The 24,950-nt window shown below is 41.0% G+C and overlaps 2 protein-coding genes across 2 annotated transcripts in view; one reads left to right on the top strand and one right to left on the bottom strand.

Moving 5' to 3' along the window:
- Window positions 1–4,680, top strand: part of lamp1a (lysosomal associated membrane protein 1a) — a 72,681-nt gene extending 68,001 nt beyond the window's left edge. Inside the window, exon 9 of the mRNA XM_039744645.1 lies at window positions 2,053–4,680. Coding sequence (XP_039600579.1) covers window positions 2,053–2,192 — 140 coding nt within the window. The 3' untranslated portion in view covers window positions 2,193–4,680. The remainder of the gene's footprint in view (window positions 1–2,052) is intronic.
- Window positions 4,681–13,500: 8,820 nt separating this feature from the next.
- grtp1a (growth hormone regulated TBC protein 1a) overlaps window positions 13,501–24,950 on the bottom strand; it is an 82,980-nt gene continuing 71,530 nt past the window's right edge. The window contains exons 6-8 of the mRNA XM_039744646.1: window positions 21,947–22,119; window positions 21,572–21,757; window positions 13,501–13,921 (exon numbers count right to left, since the gene is read on the bottom strand). Of these exons, the coding sequence (XP_039600580.1) occupies window positions 13,829–13,921; window positions 21,572–21,757; window positions 21,947–22,119 (452 nt within the window). The 3' untranslated portion in view covers window positions 13,501–13,828. The remainder of the gene's footprint in view (window positions 13,922–21,571; window positions 21,758–21,946; window positions 22,120–24,950) is intronic.

A 24,950-nucleotide genomic window follows, 5' to 3' on the forward strand; every position in this document is an offset into this window, starting at 1 on the left:
TATACAGTGGTTAGTATGAAGGGTGTTCAATAATTTATCTACCAGAGTGTAAAAGAAAGTAGCAAACCTGTTGAAACATGACATCTCAAAGTTACTCATGCACAGATGTGGCTCATTGTGAGTCTAACATTCTAAGAGACAGGATGTCAGGAGAGTCCTTGTGCAAATCAAGTAAGTTTCATGACAGTCACAGCAATCACAGGCCGCCATTTGAGAATTTGGGTTCCAGCAGCTGAACCATCCACCCTGCAGTCCTGATCTGACTCCCTCAGATTATTTTCTGTTGTGTTTTGAAGAAATCTCTCTGTGGACAGCAGTTTTCAAGTGATGGATATGTCAAGAGAGCTGTGATGTCCTGATTTGAAGATCAGACAGAAGATCCCCCCCCTCCCCCTTCTCAAAGGAGTTAAAGTTCTTGCAGGAAAGTGGATGAAGTATAGGGACCTATCAGGAGACTATATTGAAAAATAAAACGCATCTTTTGAAAACTTTTTTTTTTTTTTTTTATTACTACTAAAGTAGATAAATTATTGAATGTCCCTCGTACCTACCAAAAGTTGTTCAGTGATTGACAACTGGTAAACTGGCAAAGGGGTCATGGGTGCCTAAAGCTCATCGATGAGTGTTGCAGAGCAAAATTTATCCTCTTTGGGCTTATACCACAGAAGAGCTTCTTTAGCACAAATTGCTGAAAAAATGCTGGCCATGAGAGAGGTGCCAATACACACAGTGCTTTGCAGCTTACTGCATAATCGGCTATGTAGCCACAGACCAGTCAGAATGCCCACAATGATCCCATCCATAACCAGAAGCCCCTACACTGAACCCGTGGGCATTAGACCTGAACCATGGAGTTGTGGAAGAAGGTGGACTTGTCTGATTACTGTACTAATGTTTTATCTTAGTTAATGTGCATTGTATACGTGGGAAAGAGATGGCAGCAGAGTGCACTGTGTGAAGAAGGCAAGCCGGTGATGGCTGTATGTCGCTCAGGGCAATTTTCTGCTGGGACAGCTGTGGACCTGGCATTCATGTACTGTACAGGTACTGGTCATAAAATTAGAATATCATGACAAAGTTGATTTATTTCAGTAATTCCATTCAAAAAGTGAAACTCGTATATTAGATTCATTAATTACACACAGACTGATGTATTTCAAATGTTTATTTCTTTTCATTTTGATGATTATTATTTTAAATGGAATTACTGAAATAAATCAACTTTGTCATGATATTCTAATTTTATGACCAGCACCTGTAGATGTCACTTAAACTTAACACCTACCTGAAAATTGTTCCACACCATGTATATCTCTTCATGATGACGGTATTCTTTGATGGCAGTGGCCACTTTCACCAGAATAATGTGTCCTGCCACACTGCAAAAATTGTTCCGGACTGGTGTGATGAACATAACAAAGAGTTCAAAGTGCTGACTTGCCCTCCAAATTCCCAAGTCTCGGTCCAGTCGACCATTTGCGGCATGTGTAAGAAAAACTAGTCCAATCCATGAAAAGTTATCGCAGGACCCCTTAAGACATCTTATGTAGTCCATGCCTTGCTAGTTTAGAGCTGTTTTGATGGCACAAGGGGGACCTACATCATATCTGGCAGATGGTTTTAATAATGTGGCAGATGAGTGTACTTTTAAGCACAGAGTGAGTGCATACACACTGCATGCTTAGGTATCAGTGACTTTGACTTACATTACCTTCAGGGAGAATTAAAGAATGAAGTTTAAAATATTTGATAAGAAAATACTCATTAAGGTGATAAAACCAGTAATGGTTAAAGCAAAAAAAAAAAACCCGATTTGCTGGAGGATTAGGGTAGGACATGTCTTGGAAAAGAAACTCTGATGTTGACATGCAGTTACTCATTGAATGGCATGGTTTTTTTTAAGGTAACTTATAAAGTAACTTGATGTAGATTATTTTTATTTATAAAGCACTTTAAAAGTATCAAGGGTGACCAAAGTGCTATACAATAAAACCCAAAATTTTATGTTCTAACAAGACATTTCACCTTTTTTTTTTTTTTTCTCCCCGCTAGTGGAGGAATGTCAGATGGATGAAGACAACATGCTCATCCCAATCATAGTGGGTGCTGCACTGGCTGGATTAGTTTTGATAGTGCTGATTGCCTACCTTATAGGCAGGAAGAGAAGTCATGCTGGCTATCAAACCATTTAAACAACTAAATGATCTGTCACTTATTGAATAGTCAAACCTATCTACCACTGTAACTAACAGGCTCTTGCAAGAAGTTGGTACACGTACTTTTAAAGTCTACAAATAAAACAGACAAACATAAGGGAGCTTCTAGTTGGCTTAATCTGCTTCTGGGCAGGATTTACCTGCTGAACCTGGCATCTGCAGTGTTGTTGTTTTTACTAAACTATGGTTTGTGAATTTTGTTCACCTTTCTCTTTTCTTTTTGAGCTTTTCCTAGGCTGAGATTTTGTTACATGTTGGACTGTTGAGTACAGTTGAAATAGCAATACTGCAGTGTCTGAATTGGAACTCACAAGACATTGAATACACTAAACTGACAAATGTAACTGTTTCTGCTAATATGAGAGCATGGTGCAGTATTAAGTCTTAATTATAAATGGTCATTGGATACATAAATGTTACCTTCATAGTCCAAGGGTGGTAAGTATTGTATTATTGTAAAGAAACATTGAGGGGAAACTCCTTTATGTATCATTTTGGGGTTAAATAAGTGTTTCTTTTCACAATTCTTGGGATTGCTGTATAATTTTTGGAATTGCCTCTTTTGAATGAAGCTTTTTTTTTTCCTTCTTAAAGCTTCTCAGACTTGTTTGGTTAGCAGAAACAAATGGTAGTTTTAAAGGGAAGCATGAACATCATTCCATTTATAGATTTTTAAGAGACTAAATTTGATTGCTGCATATTTTCTTTTGGTTGGCTGTTTTCATGATTGTTCTGGTTTTAGTTTTTAGTTGTGCTTAGGGATAATTTTCAGGTTTTTTTTTTTTATCCTGCCTTTGTTGTGGTGTGCAAGAGTTCCAGAGAGATGCTACATTTTAGTAACCTGACTTGAATTCACTTGCTTATCAATAACTGGTACGTTTTGTAACAACTGGAATAAGAACAGCCACTGCAAGTTTCCACTTACACTCTTGTTGTCTGCAGCCTGTTTATAATAATTTAAGTGGGAAGAAGAAAACCGTACCCCAATAGAAGGGTGTTTTTGTTTTTTGTATTTTTTGTTTAAACCACCAACCATTGATGGTCAACACTAAAGACAAACCAATGTCAAGAAATTTAAAAATCTTAATGCATTATTTAATTTTACTAGCTGTATGTCAATCTCTTCATTCATGTTTGTGCTACAGTTTGGAGAAAATTTGAGTTTGCTGTTTTACTGTGCTTAAGAAGAGAATTCTGGAGATCTAAGTTTGTACTCCTCACCCATCTGCTCCATTTGCAAAATGAGGATTAGTCCAAACAGTGACCCATTTAAGCCACCGGGGTCAATAATATGACCTTCCAACTCTCCTTTCAAATGTACTCTGTCTGCTGCTACTGCAAGTTGACTAGTTTTAGATGGCTGGCAGCTCAGAGATGTTTTATTGCACATGAAAAGAGCAATCCTTGCGTATTTTGCCAGCCTTAATGTTGATGCCTGCTGTTGACTGCTTTAAAAGTTTACTTTCTTCCCAGAGTCAGTATGACAGCTTGTACCCCTCAATATTCTAAATTCAGTGACTTCAGTGTGTACAATACATATATAATTTTCCCCGTCCTAGATTTTCTCCTAGTAATTCTGTCGTCTTGTTTTTCTTTCACATTTTCTTCATCTGTTTGGAATATTGTTTTAGACTTGAGTTCTCAGTGAGTAAATATCCTGATTCTCTCTCTCTCTCTCCCCCCATCATGTGGCAGCATCCCAGCACCCATTTGGTTTTTCTTGACAACAGGGAAAAGTAGCTGCATGTATACTCCAGCTTATTTGTGGGGCTACCCTTGATTCTTCTAGATTGCTCTCTAATCAAAATCTCCTACGTGTTTGGAAGTTGGAGTCAAGAAAGGTGGGCAGTAAATGGGCTTGTATACTCCTAAATGTAGGACTTTATTGCCTAGAACAAGGGATTGTGCAACAAAACAGTCAAGTGCGTGTCTTTGCATATTGCCTATCGTGAATAAACTACCAAATGAGTTCTAGCAGTTCCACTAGCCTACAACATTTTTCCATCACAAAACGGGCAAAGGACATGGATGTGAAGTGAGTTAATGTTACTTTTATACGTAGAATGTGGATGTCATTAATCTGACAGCTTCTTTGAGGTGCCTTGACAGAAAGCCTGTTTGAAACCTTGGAACATAAAAAATATCATTAAGAAGCTTGTTATGGCTTATTTGTAATTTAAGAATAGAATGGTATAATAAAGCAAATGGTTGCTATGTTGTGGTACTCAAGAAAACATCTGATGCTTACAATTTTGACTTACCATTTGCTTGCATTTTAAGAGGAAAGTTTCAAAGATCTGAGCTGAACTCCAGAACTTTATTGCCCCTTTCATTCATGTGTAATGGGCAGCAATTGGGACATAAACTGCCTATGTTTTGTTAATGCACTTAGCGTGATGTTTTTAAGAAACTGTGTGATTATACAAGTTTAAAATGAAATACTAATAAATCATTTTTCCAGGTGTGTAGTGGTGTTTCATTTTTTTTAATGAACAATTTTTAGTATCATGAGCATATTTTAATATTCATTTCTTCCAATGCTTTATACACAAGGAGGCATCAGTTCACCAGACATTTTATATGCCTATCTAAATTAAATTTTTAGAATTTTTTTCTATAGTAAACGGTCTCCAGACATTTAGTGCAGTAGGTGTATTTGGGCTTTTTAAGTACAGCAAGAGGGATTTGAGGGGTGAGCATTGACGCTGCATCTTCTGCTTTAGACTCCAGTGCCTTTTGTTTATTGTGGGGGCTGCACATGAGACTGCTTTCATCCACAGCTGAGGGGTGGGTGGCTGGCTGTGTGGTTTTACTGACTTATTTATTTTATTATAGAATAAATCATTTTCAAGTCACTAGTGCTAATGAGGTTTGCGTACTTCATTTTGTAGCAACCACTAGGTGGGGCAAGTCCTGAGTTGTGGAATTTGAGTAGGACTGAGGTGGCCAAGGGCAGGTGTTTGGGGGGCCCTTGTGCGGCTCTGGGATTTTATCCTAACCAAATGCAATGTCAGTGCATCATTCTTACTTCAGAATTTCTTAATTTATACAAAAGGACAGATCAAGCACGAGAAACTTAATGCTTTAATTTTCTTTGTATTTCACTCTTTTCCATAGCATTTGCACCCTTTATGCTAATAAACATACAGGGGCAAAGGCACTGGAAGAAGGTGAGCTCAGTTATGGGACACCTTCTAGACCTGCTGGAGATGGTTAAAAACCAAACTGGATGATGTCATGAACAATTTTGCATATCATCCCTCTGCCATACTACCACTGAGGATTTACAGCTAACTAATCATTAAGCACAAGTGTGTAAAGAAACACTACTGGGGTGTTTGCACCCATGTCTGCACTGCATGCTAATAATTAGCATTTGAATGCAATCACATGAGAACGTTGTGGAAAAGGCACAAATGTCAGAGTGAAAATGGCTGCATTTGTTTTGCATATGAGGTAACAATCCAGATCTTGAGATTCCATAAATATTGTGAAATTGGATGTCCATGTCATTTCAGAAGGGCATATAAAATAAACTGATTCGCCTCACAGTCTCTCTCTGGCAACCTTTCACCCCCTGGTTTCCTTAAGCTCATTTTGTGACTGTTGGATACGGCCTTCGTTTTTGAGAATTGAACGCTTAAAGCACGGGTGTCAAACGCCGGTCCTGGAGGGCTGCAGTGGCTGCAGGTTTTCATTCTAACCGTCTTAATTAGTCACCAGTTTTTGCTGCTAATTAACTTTTCCTTAGTGTTAATTAACTTGACTCACGCCCTTTGTTGTTTCCTTTTATTTAATTAGCAGCCAAATAATATTGAGCCACACATGACCAGCTCTCCTGTGCCCATCACACCATATCTGAAAATAAAGATGAAGGTCTCAGTAAGGCTGATCTCTCAGGTCACCAAAATATTTTGATGATCTTAGGAAAAAAAAAAATCAACATTTTTGGAAATGTCCGCTGAGGCAGAATGAGAGCAGCAACAAGCCACGGGATCAAATAACTGGTTTAATTAACAAGAGTGGGCTTCTGATTAAGAAACTGGTTGGAGTTGGAAGCCCCAATTTAGCTGGTCATCTGGTTTGTTTCACATCTGATTTCTGTTTGGCTGTCTTTTAATGAAATAAAGAATCAATTCAGAGGACTGAATCCTTAAAAACAGGGCTATTAAGATGAAGGGGGAAAGAAGTTAATTAGCAGTGAAAACTGGTCATTGATTAGGAAAAAAGTTAGAATGAAAATCTGCGGCCCTCCAGGCCCGGAGTTCGACACCCCTGCCTTTTAGCTTAAACTGGCAATGTCTGTGACTAGGAAGATGAGATTGTATTGAGCATACTCCCTGAACTGTATTTGTATGAGCTCAAATCTACTGATGAGGACCTAATGGGTCAAATTTCAAAAATGAGCAAAACGTGCAACTGGAACAAGTGGTGAGTCGGTGGTGCATGTGGGCAAGATTTGATTTCTGCTGAGGAAAAGCGTCCGTTTTTTTCAATTGAAAACTTTGCTGCCTCCTAGTGGCTATAGCTGGCAAATTCTATGGCTTTTTCATTCATCTTTGTTTCCAGGTATCCTTCCATCTTCATTTTACAGTACACTTTTAATTGGTGATTGTGATGAAATGATTTTGACTTAAAAGATGTGTTTTGTTATTTTTCAAGAACAAGAATTTTTAAAGTGTATTTTAGTAAGCAGCTTAAGAACAGCCTACAAAGAGTTCCCAGTGTGTTTACAAAGCTCAAGAAATAAAGTACAGAATGAACATCAGAGTCTGCTGCTCTGCTCTTGAGATCATTCAGAGTACTTGTAGTCTGGGGTGACAGCTAAAAATTCATGTTTTGCTTTGTGCCCACCATAACCTATTGTCTATGGCAGAGGAGTGAAAGTTTACATTGGGAACATGCGCTGATAACGCATCGCCACAGCCAGCTCACCACAAACCACTTTAATTGGAACCCAAGTGTAGAAGGTGACTTGGGTTCATCAAAAACCGTCATCTGTCTTTTTTGACGGTTTAGGGTCCTCTGCGATGATGGGTGTGTGTTTGTGTGTCAGTTTCTTGAGTATGGTCAAGAGCTAAAACAGCTGGGTGGTTTTATTTGCACGTTACTGTATGAGTTTGTTCAGATTTGTCTTTCTATGCCATCTAAAAATTTGGTGTTACTGAGATACAGCAAGCGTATTTAAGTAAGAAAATCAACAGTGAAGGATGCTGTGAAGTCTGCCAGCTGCCAAGTGAAAACCCCAGGTGTACAGTGTTGCGTGTTATTTCTGGTATGGTACTGCACGTCTCTTTGAGACGGTGGTGGAGGTCTTAATAATACACTAAGTGCTGTGTGTGTGCCCCCCTCTCCCCTACCTTGTGTTCTTGAGCTGAGCAGGTGTGGTACCAGGATGTGCTCCTGGCACTGAAGATGGACTCTCTATAGAAGCTCATGGGAGAAATGCCAGCTCAGATATCTGAAGACGCAGAGATGGTGGTGACTTTTTAAAAAATTTTATTTTAAAAACCAAAGTCAAAATGTGTTGTGCCAACTTCAAGAATCTTAAAGTCAACAATATATCCTCTGATGTAGCTGGCAGTGTGGTCTGCATTCTGAAGTCATTGACCAACTCCTTGGGACATTAAGGATGAGATTATTGCCCTGGTACCACTTCTTCAGCAGGTAGGCCTCTCTGCTGTGAGTTCTCGCCATTGCTGGTGATCAGATCAGTGGATTGAATGATGGAGCTGTCTGCATGTTTGTTGCAGAAGTGGGCTCCGCACACTACCCTGTGGGAGTACCAGTGTTGATGGGCCAGGTCATTGATGCGATTCTACTAATCCAGGGGTAGGCAAACTCGGTCCTGGAGAGGCACAATGACTGCAGGTTTTCATTCCAACCAAATTGCTTAATTAGAAGTCAATGATTGTCGGTCTCAAACAATTATTGATATTTATGGCATGTTGAATCTGCAATGTAATGCTCTTATGTTGTAGACAACCCCCACGGGATATCATCTAAATGATATGAAGCCTAAAAGGGATGTGTGATTTTCAGTCCATCACGTTTTCCTGTTAAGTAAATACTGCATAATGCATCCTCACAGGCATAAATGGGAACAACGTTGAGGGAGAACCGAAGGTCTCTTTGTCATTTGCATCTTATTGCCAAGGAGCCGTTAACACTGAATGCAGCAGTTTAAGATGGAAATGAAGCAGAAAAACATGTCTTCAGCAGCACTAATTGACTTCTCGTTAAGAAACTGAACGAAAACTCGTGGCCACTGCAGCTCTGCAGGACCGCCATTGCTCAGCCCTGTACTCATCCATCCATGTTGAGGCCTGCTGATTAGAAAGTCCAAAATCTGATAGCGGAAGGTGGGGCTGAGTTCTGAATTGAGTGTGGTGGTGGTGGTCGTCAGCTTTGACGGTCCACACGTGTCTAGTGCTGAGCTGTAAAGTAGAAACTGGGCCCGGGTGTAGCCGATTTATTTATACAGATTTGGCTGGGGCTGTAAAGGATATGGCATCAACTGTGGACGACCTGCACACTGGAGGTGACCACAACAATCTGGAACACCACACAAGTGCACCAGCTACAAAGGTAAAGGAAACTGGCACACAGTGTTTGGGCCCGGGTCTGACGTTTGCTCTGGGCAGTTGACTTTCTAATGTATGGTGTCAGCTGATTACATAGAGTTGGTTTTTACACATCTACAGTGGCATGCCATAGTGTGGGCACCCTTGCTTAAAATGTCTGGTACTGTGAATAGTTAAGTGAGCAGAAGATGAAATGATCACCCAAAGGCCTCAAGTTAACGATGACATTTCTTTTCAGCTTTGTACACAAGATCAGTGTGTTGTTTTTGCATCATACAATTGTACAGTGAAAAAAGGAGAAGAGCACCATGCAAAAGTTTGGTCACCCCAAGATATCTGAGGCCTCAGGCCATAATCAGCTTGCTTGGGCTTCTTCACAGTCAGGTGATGCAAACCACAAAGCCGTACACGTTCTCTTAACTCCTCAAACCTTGTGCCAGCAATCAGCAGTCATGGGCTCCTCTAAGCAGCTGCCTAACACTCTAAAAAATAAAATAATTGAGGCTCGCAAGAGAAGGCTTCAAGAAGAGAGCAAAGCGTTTTCAGGTAGCTGTTTCCTCAGTTCGTAATGTTATTAAGAAATGGCAGTTAACAGGAACAGTGGAGGTCAAGTTGACATCTGGAAGACTAAGAAAACGTCCTGAAGGAACTGCTTGTTGGATTGCTAGAAAGGCAAATCAGAGCCCCGTTTGACTGGAAAAGACCTTCAGGAAGATTTAGCAGACCCTGGAGTGGTGGTACACTGTTCTACTGTGCAGCGACACCTGAACTAATATGACCTTCATGGTAGAGTCCGCAGATGAAAACATTTTCTGCATCCTAGCCACAAAATTCAGCAGCTGATGTTTGCAAAGGAGCATCTAAAGAAGCCTAACGCATTTTGGAAACGAGTCCTGTGCACTGACGAAGTCAAAATAGAACTTTTTGGCCACGATGTGCAACTGTATGTTTGGAGAAAATAGTTTGGCAAATTCCAGGAAAAGACCACCTATCCAACAGGACGGCTCATGCTTTGGGCTTGTGTTGCAGCCAATGGCTCAGGGAAAAGTCATTGAAGCATTCAAATAAATAGCAGCAAATTCTGGAAGCCAACATTTACAACATCTGTAAAAAAAAAAAAGGTTGAGGTCTAAAAGACATTGGATCCTACAACAAGATAAAGATCTGAAACAGCTCAAAATCTACAATGGAATACCTCGAGAGGCACAAGCTGACGGTTTTGCATGGCCCTTGAAGACCCCCGACCTGAACATCACTGAAAATCAGTGGCTAGATCTCAAAAGAGCAGTGCATGCAAGATGGTCCAAGAAACTTGCAGAATTAGAAGCCTTTTGCAAGGATGAATGGGTGAAAATACCCCAAGTAAGACATGAAAGACTCTTAGATGGCTACAAGCAGCGTTTACAAGCTGTGATACTTGCCAGAGGGGGTCTTACTAAGTACTGACCATGTTGGGTGCCCAAATGTTTGCTTCAGGCCCTTTTGATTTTTTTGGTATTTTGTACCTGTGAGTGATGGAAATAAAAATGTAATCTTGTTTAAAATATTAAAGAAATACATCATCTTTAACTTTATGGTTTTGGTGATCAGTTCATCTTCTGCTCACTTAGCTTTTCACAGTAACAGACATTTTATGCGAGGGTGCCCAGACTTTTGCATGCCCCTGTTATAGTCATTAGAAAATGGTGAGGGGTCTGTGGTGTCATTTATTGATTATTTTAATGGTGGTGTAAAACCAAAAACAAATGAATGCCCTCACCCATCAGATTTTCAAGGGATGGCCTTTTCATGGGTGATTCTACAGGGCTGTTATTCATTAAATGTAACCACAGACATCCATCCATTCTTTTGTGCAGGGCAGGGGTCTGTAAATGAAGCTGGACGCTATGGCAGCAATCAGACACAAGGCGGGAGCAGCGCCAGAACAGGACGCCAGTCCATCCCAGTGTTGACACACACACATGTGCATGCCTCTGGACTGTCAAAGGAAAGGAGGCACAAACATCAGCGTGGAAGTCCTCAGCAGGTGCGCCACAGTAGATCGACAGATCTTATAAGGGGTGTTTCTATTTTACTGGCATATCCTCAATTACAAAGCATTTAGCATCTATACTTATAAAAGGCAAAGCCCTCACTGACTGATTGACTTAACTGACTGACTCATCACTAATTCTCCAACTTCCCATGTAGGTAGAAGGCTGAAATTTGGCAGGCTTATTCCTTACAGCTTACTTACAAAAGTTAAGCAGGTTTCATTTTGAAATTCTACACGTAATGGTCATAACGGTCGACAACGTCTGCCATGTTGAACTTTATTTATGGCCCCATCTTCACGAAATTTGGTAGGTGGCTTCCCTGCGCTAACAGAAACCGATGTACGTACTTATTTCGGTGGTATGACGCCACTGTCAGCCGCCATATTGAACTTTCCAACATCACTAATTCTCCAACTTCCCATGTAGGTAGAAGGCTGAAATTTGGTACTTATTTCGGTGGTATGATGCCACTGTCAGCCGCCATATTGAACTTTTCAACAGTCTTTATTACTTATGGGCCCATCTTCAAGAAATTTGGTACACAGGTTCCCAATGCTAACTGAATCCTACTTACGTACATATATACGTCCATAGCCTGCAGCTCGGTCACCGTGTGAGGCGGCGTTGGGTCCCCCATCCCAACACCTCCCACATTGTTGGCTACCTGCCTATAAAACGCCGTCCGTCGCTCCGGTCTCTTCATTCCCTTCCTTACTTCGCCATGCGATTCACGTCTCCCTGCTGATAACTACAGCCTTTTTGTTTAATCCACGGCTTCTCCGTTGTTTTATTGTTCATTTATTACGATTATAGTTATTGTGTAGGTATTTTAGACTTACTTTACATTGTTCAGGTACCCATTTCCTTTATCATTCCAACCATACCCCCATTAACATGTCTATCGAGGTGATCACCATCGATCAAAGAACTGTCACTTACCGAGTGGTTTCTATGACCTGAGATGGCACCTACCTTTTCCATTCTCTTTGTTACATATTGCACAGCCATATCAGGCTCACTCTTGATATCCGGAGGAACATTGTGTCTTATGTATTGAATGACTGGGACAGGTTCAAGGTGTGGACTGAGGACGGTACAGGAGATAATTATACTACACAGGAGCACTAGAAGAGTGAAATGCTTCAGCCCTTCACCTATTGTTCTGCATGTGAGTTGATGGCTGCCGCTGAATTGTTCGGTTGTCGCTTTCAAGTGTACCGAAATGGCCACCTTTGGAAAACCGCCAATGCCTCTTAAACATCTTAGATTCACAGGTGACGATTTCAGTAGTGGACACTTTGTTTATGAATGTTTAAACTCTCAAAAGCTGGATGCGAAGTTATCGATGAAACCGGTTGTATGCTTACAACGCTTGACAGATGCCGAATGTCACTTCAACACAACAAATCCTGCAAATACTGTCGTAATTGAAACAAACCATGAAACTCAAACCGATTATGACAGCAGCAATCCAAGCTGTGAGATTTGAAACAAGATGACTGTTCACATGGCCAACTGTACGTTGCATGCTCAAGACTAAGCTCAGCGCACAGCTGGGTCATATTACAACAAGAGGGCCGAACTGACAACGTGGCATACAAAGAGATCCTTAACAAATAATTATTGGTATATTTTCCCTCAGTTTAAAAAGGTTTAATTTTCTTCTTAATAAAAATTTTAAGGCAGTACTTCGTCGCTGCGAAGCGCGGGTATTTTGCTAGTTTTTAATATTGCACAAATGAAAATAAACAGTATGGACTATTACAGAAACAATATCAGGTATGATATTGAGTGTGTTTTTCATTTTTATTAGCCAAAATACACAAATATTATCATGACTTACATAAAAGGTGACAGTGGGCTTTCTTTTAATCGTTTTTTATGCTGGAGGTCGAGAAGCTCTACAGTGTGCACAGGCTCCCACTTCCATGAGATTTCATGTCAATACTAATCCTAAAATGTTTTGTAGTGTTTCATTTTTTTCTAGTACGTTAATATGAATGTCTCAGTAAGTGATGGACGTTGACTGACTTTCTATAACTAACTCCATTGAGGGCAATTTCACTCTGCAGCTGCATGAATAAACAAGTGCCACTTCCGGTTAGCAATAGCTCAAAATCTGTTGTATGTAAAATTTGGTTGACCTAACTGAAAGCGTACTCAGGTTACCGTGTTTACATACACACAGACATCATTCCAAAAATGGTATTTTTTACTGAGGTCTAAAACATTGAGATTCTTCCAAAATCTCGTTTCCCTATCCTTCATATACGAGAAAGTAAAAAGTGCACCAAATCGCTTGCTAAGCTCTTACTGGGAAGTCCACAGTGTGTGCTCTTCACAAACTGATCCATTGTGACACCTGCTTTAGGCTGCATTCCCAAACAACTTGATCGTGAAGTGACCTGATCTCCTGTATGGCACATTCTATTAACATATTGCTCCCTCCTAATTTTTATTTTTACCGTCAGATCTTTCCATTCTTCACCCTTCTCAAATCCAGCAGAGGCAACTTGCCTGTTGAAGAATTCCTCCACAACTACTTCTGGCTTCTTGCTGGAAAACCTTCCTTAACGTACTGCGTTTCAGCCCAGTGTTCTCCACAATGTTCAAAAAATGTAAGTACAGAAGAGGAACAACATTTTTTTTACAACTGGTTATTTATTTTCCTAAGAAAACATTTAACAGTTAAGTTTCATTCTGTTTAAGTAAAGGAAAATGGATACAAACAGATGTTTTAAAAATGACAGATTTACCTCTTAGAAATCCTTTGTGTTTTAAATATTATTAAGACTCATTCAGTTTAACAGGTATTTTTAAAAACAGTTTCATTTATATACAATTCAGATTTACACAACAGTCTTTCCAAAGCCAGTTAACTATTTAGTGAACTAAAAGTCATGAAAGTTTGTAAATCAGTACTCTTAGTGCAAATCAAGAGAGAGGAATGTAAGAAATATTGCTAACCGATGTGTGACCCAAAGTGCAACACTCAAAATCCCTGAGTAATGACGCTGGCTTGACACTTTTCCCGTAGCTTGTTAATGGTTGTCATAGGAAGACTGCCGGGTTCGATGAAGATGCTCTGGAAGACAAAGCAGTACAATGGTTACTTAGGTGTGTTATTAGTGAGCCCAGCTGCTTCACTGTCACACTCTGCCGAGAGCTCGGTTCAAGATCATCACACTTTTCTATTTTGTAACAAAATACAATGCAGTGTTTTGGGAACCACAGCAATTTGATTGGTCGCTCATCCACAGAAGATACCCATCCAGCGCAACGTGCACGCTATTAGTATGTGGAAGGAAAGACAGACACGGGTAGAAAGTGCTGTCTCGTCACACACCACCACCAGTCTTGAGGTTTGAGCCCAGACCAATGATTCAGTGATTCAGCAGTGCTAAGTAAGCGCCATTATGGTTCTGTTATTTGAATTTGTTTGGTTTTTTTGGTGTACAAAAGAGCTATTAAACACGGAGGGCTGCAGGTTTTCATTCCAGCCACTTTCTCCATTATTAGCCACTTACTAATGCTAACAGAATACACAGTGTTGTCTCAATTTTAACTAATTTACATTGTATGTGTTTCATATTTTTTTTACCCTCCTTGGCATTAACCCTGTGCATTCCTCGGGCTTGGAATTCCATGTAAAAACGGTCTCAGTTAAACCTAAATAATACTCAGGACAGCATTCTGTTTCCAAATTATGACTAAAATAACCCCTCATTATGCAAAACAAACATTTTTTATGCATCAATATTCAGGAGTGGGAGGATCCTTCAACAAATAAGCACAAAGGCTTTCAAATGAGAAGCTGTAAAGCCAATTTTAGAACAAACTGAAACTGAATCATTAGTTGAATTAAGTAAAAGTATAACATTGACATTGATATTGGACCTAATACATATGGCACTATACTGTCAAACTGCCATGATATGCCTGGTGAATTCGGTCACATGAAGGTTCAGCATGGTGCAAGTAGTTTCGTGGCACTAAAGCCAAAATGACTGCGATCAAGTAGAAGGTGAGAAAGAAATGAGGTCTCTAACCACTGACTACAATGCAGCAACTCTTATTGTTTTTGTCATGGTAGTCTTGCTAAAGTCACGTATATAATATATACAGTATATCCTGATACATCTGTGAGTGATTTTTACTTAAAACTGGATGGAAACAATTAGATGGCTCACTGAGTATCACATTTCTAAACCAAAAAAATGCCTCATGAAGGCAGTGTTTAAAGTTGGGGCAGTGACATTGACCTAGTCAAGTCTGACACAGAGCAAGCTTCTGATTACAATAAACCATCTACAGCTAACAAACCCATTAGATATTTGGGTGACAGCACGATGCATGTCTTAAAAATAAACATAACCGGTTTTAAAAAACCTTTCGGGACCGTCAGATTATACATTGGTATTCCACAGCATCAATAGAAAAATAATAAACGTGAATGATATGTTGTCACAGGTGCTGTGTTTGCTCTCTGTTGTTCAGCATTACGACAATAGCATAGGAGTCGATGTAAGCTTGAAAGAACTGGCAGCTATGATTGTGAAAATATGAACTGCAAAATGCACATCTGGAGTAAACACTGTATCGTACTCCATCAAAAGGACTGCCGTTAAGAGAGCTGATAACAAAGAGCTTCAGGAGATGCAGATTTCAGTCCCCAAAAATAACCCAATCAACAAATCTGCCTAACAACACCAGTTAAATCAGGGAGGAGGCTGACTGTACATCTAAATCAGTGTTTCCCAAACTCGGTCCTGGGGACCCCCTGTCGCTGCATGTTTTTGTTCCAACCAGCTTCTGTTTTTAATTGAACTCCTGGGCTAATTAAGTGAACTGATATTTCCTAATTTCTGTGTTTAGGGAACAATATAGAAATTAGAAAACTAAGTTTGCTAAAAAAAAATAAATAAATATTAAAATGTACAAAGCAGTTATATAGTAATAATGTATTTTATTTCTTTTTAACAGTATTTTCATCTTGATTTTCATTCTACCTTTCTAGGTGTTCTAATTGTTTAATTAATCCATTATTTACTAATTAGTGGTCTAACTCTAAAGTAGCTGCAGCCTTTGATAATTCAGTGTTGTTTGCCTGGGTGTCTGCTCTGCATGTTTTAAGTTGTCATTATTAAGATACAGTGAAGGGGAAAAACTGCACAGAGAAAGGGCAAAGTATAATGAAGTCAACAAAAGAGAGTTAAGTATTTAAATCTAGAGCAAAAGCAGAAATATTTATAAATGTCTTATAAATGTAAAAATCATGCTGCAATGCTTTTCTGAATGTTGAATAAAAGAAAAAAAATACCAGCTAATTAAATGAGCTCAGTGTTATCAGGTGTTGTCACGGATTAGGAATCTGGTTGGAACAAAAACCTGACGCCACAGGGTGTTCCCAGGACCGAGGTTGGGAAACACTGTTCTAAATGAATAACTAAAGAAATTTAACATTACTCTGTAATTGGAAATGTAAACATGCCATTACAAAACAGCCATTGTGTTTTAACATGTGTATATCCATAAAGTTTATTAACTGTTGCAAGGAGCTGGAAGTGGCTGTTGGAGACAGTGACTTTGAATATCTTTTTGCAGTATTTGCTTTGTTGCCTCCGCATAACGGGATAGAAAGTCAATTCTTAATCTGCAAAATCTATGGCACCCATTGTGCTATTGTACTCAACCATAGCACAAGGCTTTGTAACCTGCTTGTTGCCTTTTGCCTCAACAGTAACTGTAGCAGAGCATCTATCAAAGTCAGCACCGATGACGGAGAAATGATGTACTGATTGTATTTCAAATTAAACATTGTCCCCCTCTCTGTGTACAGAACCAATTTCCCAATGTATCCCATTTTCGATTCACAAAACTCATAAAATTTTATACCAAATCTTGCTCTTTTTGATGTGATGTGCTGTTTGCCCTTATAAACCATGAGACTTTCTCGATGCTGACATTGTGGACCAGAATGTAATCGCTCTGAAATTTTGCTACAATGGCCTGGTATAACTCCCAAATTTTCTTCAGTTTGGGAGCTGGATGGGTATTCTCATCAAAGTATTCACTGTTGGTGAAGTAAACATGTTTCATAATTAGTGAAAACCTACACTGAGACATAATTTCTCCAAAGAATGGCAGCACTGACAGCCCTTTTACAGGCCAAGTGATTCTCGCTTCTAACGCTTATGCAAGATACAATTGTGAGACTCGAGACTAACGCTTTTAGCACGGTTTTCGTAACCCGAGTAATGCTAGGATCTAATGCTAAGGAGGCTGACAAAGTTGGAACTTATTGGGGGGGTTATGACTATGATGACTGGTTATATCTCCCTAAATGTCCCTAAACGTAGCACAGGAATGGTTCTTCTAAATAAATACTATGCTATCCCCAAAATGAAAATCATTATATTAAAAATTGAACAGAAAAAAAAAAAAAAAAACTATATTTTAAAATTGGTCTTTTTTTTATACTAAATCTAGCTTATAATGTCATTAACAGAAAAATTGGTCTTTGGTTTATGAGTCATTGCCGAGTTATCATTGTTGGCATCACATAGTTTCATATCACTAAGGGAAGATGCCGGTCAGACCTGGTAGGCCCAAACGTGTTGTGAGGGTCTGCTGGGAATGGCTGGCAGAGTCCCCTGTCAGAAGTAGCTTCAACTCCCACCTCCGGCAGAACTTCAACCCGTCCCGAGGGAGGTGGGGACATTGAGTCGAATGGGCCATGTTCCGTGCCTCTATTGTTGAGGTGGCTGACGGAGCTGTGGCGCAAGGTGGTCGGTGCCTGTCGTGGCGGCAATCCCGAACCCGTTGGTGGACACCAGCGGTGAGGGATGCCGTCAAGCTGAAGAAGGAGTCCTATAGGACCTTTTTTATCCTGTGGGTCTCTGGAAGCAGCTGATAGGTACCGGCAGGCCAAGTGGAATGCGGCTTCAGTTGTTGCTGAGGCAAAACTTCGGGCATGGGAGGAGTTTGGAGGCCATGGAGAGCGACTTTGGACGGCTTCGAGGAGATTCTGGTCCACCGTCCGGCGTCTCAGGAGGGAAACAGTGCAGTGTCAACACCGTATATGGTGGGGATGGTGCGCTGCTGACCTCGACTTCGGGAAGTTGTGGGTCGGTGGGGGAGTACTTCGAAGACCTCCTCAATCCCACTAACATGCCTTCCAATGAGGAAGCAGAGCCTGGGGACTCTGAGGTGGGCTGTCTAATCTCTGGGACTGAAGTCACCGAGGTGGTCAAAAACTCCTTGGTGGCAGGGCCCGGGGTGGATGAGATCGCCCGGAGTTCCTTAAGGCTCTGGATGTTGTAGGACTGTCTTGGTTGACGTCTCTGCAACATCGCATGGACATCGGGACAGTGCCTCTGGATTGGCAGACCGGGGTGGTGGTCCCCTCTTTAAAAGGGGACCGGAGGGTGTGTTCCAACTATAGAGGGATCACACTCCTCAGCCTCCCTGGAAAAGTCTATTCGGGGTTCTGGAGAGGAGGGTCCGTCGGATAGTCAACCTCGGATTCAGGAGGAACAGTGTGGTTTTGTCCTGGTGCGGAACAGTGGACCAGCTCTTCACCCTTAGCAGAGTCCTGGAGGGTGCATGGGAGTTTGCCCAACCAGTCTACATGTGTTTTGTGGACTTGGAAAAGGCATTGACCGTGTCCCTCGGGAATCCTGTGGGGGTGCTCGGGAGTATGGGGTACGGACCCCTGATAAGAGCTGTTCGGTCTCTGTACAACGGTGTCAGAGCTTGGTCCGCATTGCCGGCAGTAAGTCAAGCCCGTTTCCAGTGAGAGTTGGACTCCGCCAGGGCTGCCCTTTGTCACCGATTCTGTTCATAACTTTTATGGACAGAATTTCTAGGCGCAGCCAGGGTGTTGAAGGGGTCGGTTTGGTGGACTCAGGATTGGGTCACTGCTTTTGCAGATGATGTTGTCCTGTTTGCTTCATCAGGCCGTGATCTTCAGCTCTCTCTGGAGCGGTTCGCAGCTGAGTGTGAAGCAGCTGAGATGAGAATCAGCACCTCCAAATCCGAGACATGGTCCTCAGCCGAAAAGGGTGGAGTGCCCTCTCAGGGTTGGGGAGAGATCCTGCCCCAAGTGGAGGAGTTCAAGTATCTGGGGTCTTGTTCACGAGTGAGGGAAGAATGGAGCGTGAGATCGACAGGTCGGATCGGTGCGGCGTCCGCAGTGATGCGGGCTCTGCATCGGTCTGTCGTGGTGAAAAAGGAGCTGAGCCGTAATGCAAAGCTCTCAATTTACCAGTCGATCTACCTTCCTACCCTCACCTATGGTCAAGAGCTATGGGTAGTGACCGAAAGAACGAGATCGCGAATACAAGCGGCTGAAATAAGTTTCCTCCGCAGGGTGTCTGGGCTTTCCCTTAAAGACAGGGTGAGAAGCTCAGTCATCCGGGAGGGGCTCAGAGTAGAGCCGCTGCTACTCCGCATCGAGAGGAGTCAGATGAGGTGGCTCGGGCATCTGATCAGGATGCCTCCTGGATGTCTCCCTGGTGAGGTGTTCCAGGACATGCTGGAGAGACTATGAAGAGCTGGAAGAAGTGGCCGGGGAGAGGGAAGTCTGGGTCTCTCTGCTTAAGCTGCTACCCCTGCGACCCGACCCCGGATAAGCGGAAGAGGATGGATAGATGGATGCTGTACAGACCAAATACATATTCCTTAAATATGCTACTTCTTCATTTATAGTGCATCCGGAAAGTATTCACAGCGCATCACTTTTTCCACATTTTGTTATGTTACAGCCTTATTCCAAAATGGATTAAATTCATTATTTTCCTCAGAATTCTACACACAACACCCCATAATGACAATGTGAAAAAAGTTTACTTGAGGATTTTTTTAATTTTTAAAAAATAAAAAAACTGAGAAATCACATGTACGTTACAGCCTTTGTACACAGCCTTTGCTCAATACTTTGTCGATACACCTTTGGCAGCAATTACAGCCTCAAGTCTTTTTGAATATGATGCCACAAGCTTGGCACACCTATTTTTGGCCAGTTTCGCCCATTCCTCTTTGCAGCACCTCTCAAGCTCCATCACGTTGGATGGGAAGCGTCGGTGCACAGCCATTTTAAGATCTCTCCAGAGATGTTCAATCAGATTCAAGCCTGAGCTCTGGCTGGGCCACTCAAGGACATTCACAGAGTTGTCCTGAAGCCACTCCTTTGATATCTTGGCTCTGTGCTTAAGGTCGTTGTCCTGCTGAAAGATGAACCGTTGCCCCAGTCTGAGGTCAAGAGCGCTCTGAAGCAGGTTTTCATCCAGGATGTCTCTGTACATTGCTGCAGTCATCTTTCCCTTTATCCTGAATAGTCTCCCAGTTCCTGCCACTGTAAAACATCCCCACAGCATGATGCTGCCACCATGCTTCACTGTAGGGATGGTATTGGCCTGGTGATGAGCGGTGCCTGGTTTCCTTCAAACGTGGAGCCTGGCATTCACACCAAAGAGTTCAATCTTTGTCTTATCAGACCAGAGAATTTTGTTTCTCATGGTCTGAGAGTCCTTCAGGTACCTTTTGGCAAACTCCAGGTGGGCTGCCACGTGCCTTTTACTAAGCAGTGGCTTCCGTCTGGCCACTCTACCATATAGGCCTGATTGGTGGATTGCTGCAGAGATGGTTGCACTTCTGGAAGGTTCTCCTCTCTCCACAGAGGACTTCTGCAGTTCTGACAGAGTGACCATTAGGTTCTTGGTCACCTCCCTAACTAAGGCCCTTCTCCCCCGATCGCACAGTTTAGATGGCTAGCCGGCTCTAGGAAGAGTTCTGGTGGTTTCGAACTTCTTCCACTTATGGATGATGGAGACCACTGTGCTCATTTGGACCTTCATAGCAGCAGAACTTTTTCTGTAACCTTCACCACATTTGTGCTTCGAGACAATCCTGTCTCTGAGGTCTACAGACAATTCCTTTGACTTCATGCTTGGTTTGTGCTCTGACATGATCTGTCAACTGTGGGACCTTATATAGACAGGTGTGTGCCTTTCCAAATCATGTCCAATCAACTGAATTTACCACAGGTGGACTCCAATTAGGCTGCAGAAACATCTCAAGGATGATCAGGGGAAACAGGATGCACCTGAGCTTAGTTTTGAGCTTCATGGCAAGGGCTGTGAATATTTATGTACATGTGATTTCTCAATTTTTTTATTTTTAATAAATCTGCAAAAACCTCAAGTAAACTTTTTTCACATTGTCATTATGGGGTGTTGTGTGTAGAATTCTGAGGAAAAAAATGAATTTAAACCATTTTGGAATAAGGCTGTAACATAACAAAATGTGGAAAAAGTGATGCACTGTGAATACTTTCTGGATGCACTGTATAAATATACTGTAAATGTAGCACATGACATTCCTGAGATGCAAAGAAAATGTGTTTGCTAAAAAAAGAAAACAGATCTTAAACACTACTTTATTTAAGTACTGCATTCTGAGCAATCTTCTTAATGAAACTGTTCAATCCAACACTGTCATCCGACATTCTGTCAGCAACTGAATTTATACTTCAGTGTTCTGAATAATAAATCCGCACCACGTCCTTCCTCCTTACTGTACATCTTAATTTAATTAATTAAACCACACAACTCTGCCATTCTCACTGAATACAAAAATCTCCTCTGCATACATATCTAGCATGGCTACCTTCTAAAATATTTGGATGTATATTTCAAAAACCGCAAACATATACATAACAACATGATCTGCATACCTGCATAAATCCATGGCAGTCCTCCACGAAATGCCCCTTGATGATTTGTTTAAATTTATCACAAACATCCGGGAAATTCCTGGCTTGCAGTATCGTTGTTTGATTGTGTTTTATTAAAGTCAAGGCCACTCGGAAAAGTATTTTTGATCCCTCATAGAATAAACAGTCCCAAATACGAAGGACAGTCTGCCAAAAAAAACAAAATAAATAAAATAATCTAATATGCTAAACAGGGGTTTACTGTGATGGCTGTCACACTCTGATATTATATTGCATTCATGCTGTGATCACAAATCACTGTGCCGTACTTGCTTGTCTTGGCACCATTCTGTGTGTTACAGTCATCTTACAAGTCTGAAGGTTCAAGAGGTTTACCTCAACAGGAAGAACATCGATGAAGAGGCAAATGAACCAGCGGGACACCACTAAAGTCCACATGACACCGTGCTGCTCCATCAACTCCCAGACACCTGGAACCTTGACTTTCACCAGCTCTCCAAGTACTTCTTGGTCGGCCTTAAGACCCAGCATGTCAGGGCTGTAGTAATCTTTGAAGGGAAAACAAAAAACAACACTTCAACAACAAGACAAATTACAAAGCTCTGTCTAACTTGAACAAAATACAACAGTAGATTTACTTCATGGAATTGGTTTATTACTGAAACATTAACTGCACATATTTTTCATGCAATTCCAATGTAAACAGAATACTACTACAAAATATGAACAATTTGTTCTACAATGCAATATATATTAAATAGTTCTAAGTTTAATCTTATTAAAAGGAATGACAAGGATTTCATACAGGCAACCAAGAGTTAACCTATACATATAAAAAGAAATAACAATGCACTCCGTAATATAGGCGAGACCACCATTGTTCATTTAAAAAAATTAACCTGACATATTATGATTTTACAGCATGCTTCCTTTATTACATTTATAGAAGCACTATTTTGGAAATGCACAAATAAAACTGAATAAAATCTTTCCTAGAGTTCAAATGATATATTTCATGTGAAGATCATGCAGCGGGTAAGAGGTTATCTGAGGAGAAGAGACTGTCGGGGTAGGAGCAGCATAAGCAAAGATTAGACCACGCTGGTGAAATCAGAGCACCGCCTTCTAACAGGATGAGTAGAACTGGACCACCACTGGTCTAACACGTGCTCCAGAAAAATCTAGTATGTTAATTAAGTAAGTGCTGTGGGAGACTTACAGGATGCCAACATCATTCCCTGAATATGGTGGGTGGCAGATACGAGTGTCGTTAAGGAGAGTAAGAGGAGAATGGTTATGGGTGCCTGGCTCTGTTCTGCCAGCAGCCTAACTTCACAGAACAAAAAACTTTAATAACAGAAAGGATTCATCCTCGTTTTTCATTACTCATTGCTACTCTCTTCTTGGCTACCCCTTTAAATGCCCAAAAGAAATTAAAAGACTGCCGATCAATTTCCACAAGAATTTTACCTGAGGGTAGAGATACTGAAGCCAGTTAACAGTACATTTGAGTCCAGAGTAATACAAAAAGGAGCAAAGCGATCTGAAATTTGTAATTCAATTTTGATACCTCTAATTATTTTTGGAAGTACTTCATGTTCAGAAATGAATGCGACTACTCTACCAATTTATTATTAAATATTTTCCCTATCGGCTGCTACAATTTCTTCTTCTCGGAACAAACATTTTTAACCTGCTTTCTGCATCAGAGGGTTATAGACTGCTGTAGCCTGTATCAACACAAGTGAGTTTCTCTCTTACACAAACAGACAGACAGACACACACACACTCTCACACAAGGCCATTGCTAAATTGCGAGTTATTCTAAACTTTAGGAATAGTCAAAAAAGCCACAGCAAGCTATCCACTGTGCCATCATACTGACCTCTCCCTTGCAGGTTTTTAAATGAAAAGTCATCTGTTACACAATAGACAAACCCTACCAACTACAAATCTAGTGAGGCCACTTTACTTACATAGTATGTCCTTCATTTTTGTGGAAAACTGCTTTAATGGACCTTTGCTGAATAAGAAAGTATTGAAAAGTACCCTAAACCAGTGTCTTAAAGCCTCTTAAGCCCTTTGTGTGTGGGAAAGATAAATACGACTATTTCTCAGCTCTGCTTATCTCTTAGCTTCCAAAATTATATCTCTGCTAATGAGATAAGGAAGAAGAATGCAGCTGACTGAGTCAAATGACCTTGCTCTAACATACTGTACAGTAAAGGATAAACACTTTAAATAGCACAAGTTGGGTTTCTGCAGCAGTCATCAAGTTGCCTCCCATGAACGAAGAAGGTTGCATTTCATGCATAAACGGTGATCGATGTGTGTGAGTGTGTATATGTGTGTATATAATATATTATGACTGTAGTCCACAAATCTTCTGATGGCTGTTCCCAGCAGGATATTGTGCCATGTCTTAAAGCTCAAATCTTCTCAAACAGGTTTCTTGAACATGACAGTGACTTCACTGTACTGAAATGGCCTCCACAGTCACCAGATCTCAATCCAATAGAGCACCTTTGGGAGGTGGTGAAACAGGACATTCACATCATGGGTGTGTAGCTGCAACTGCATGATGATATGGACCAAAATCCTCGAGGAATTCTTCCAGCACCTTCTTGAATCTGTGCCACAAAGAATGATGGCAGTTCTGAAGGCAAAAGCAGGGTCCAACCTGATACTAGCAAGGAGTACCTAATACAGTGGAGGGACCATACCTCCCCTGGGCCATGAGAGGGTAGCTGCCCTGGTCTGTCTTGGGGTCATGGGACCAGAGCATAGAAGCTCAACCCTGTTGGGGTCCGCGGCCTCCGCAAGGGGGTGCCCGGAGGATCAGGGAGCCTTGGTATGCAGTACTTCTGCCAGAACCGGAAGTTGTTTTCATGTCATTATTTTTTATAGTTTCCTGTTTATGCTATGGCACCCGCTCTGCCTAACGCAACTCCACAACACTATAAAAGGTGGCATTCTAAAGATGCTGACTTACATGCATAAGTGTTGGCTGCATCATTTATTGTTTTCATTTTAAACAACGACCTGAATTGAAAAGGCACCTTTATTGTTTTTCTGTTTTTTTAATCACCACTGAAATAGCCTGACTTACAAAGCATAGCATGTACATTCCAACATAACAACAGCATCCTAAATTCATTTAGAAACATTTATGTGATGTCTCCACGAAAATGTAAAGAAATGCAGACAGTATGAAATTTAGTTTTATAAGCTAAAAACAATTAGAAAGGGTGTATCTCAAAGAGTGATGACAAGGCTGCCTGACTGGCCTGGTCTCCCACTTACTATATCAATTCATCCAGTGCTGGGAATGATGGGACAGTTGTAGCAATTTTAGATAATCCCATGGGGAAATTCAGAA

Source organism: Polypterus senegalus, chromosome 2 (assembly GCF_016835505.1).
Source record: "Polypterus senegalus isolate Bchr_013 chromosome 2, ASM1683550v1, whole genome shotgun sequence".
NCBI lineage: Eukaryota > Metazoa > Chordata > Cladistia > Polypteriformes > Polypteridae > Polypterus > Polypterus senegalus.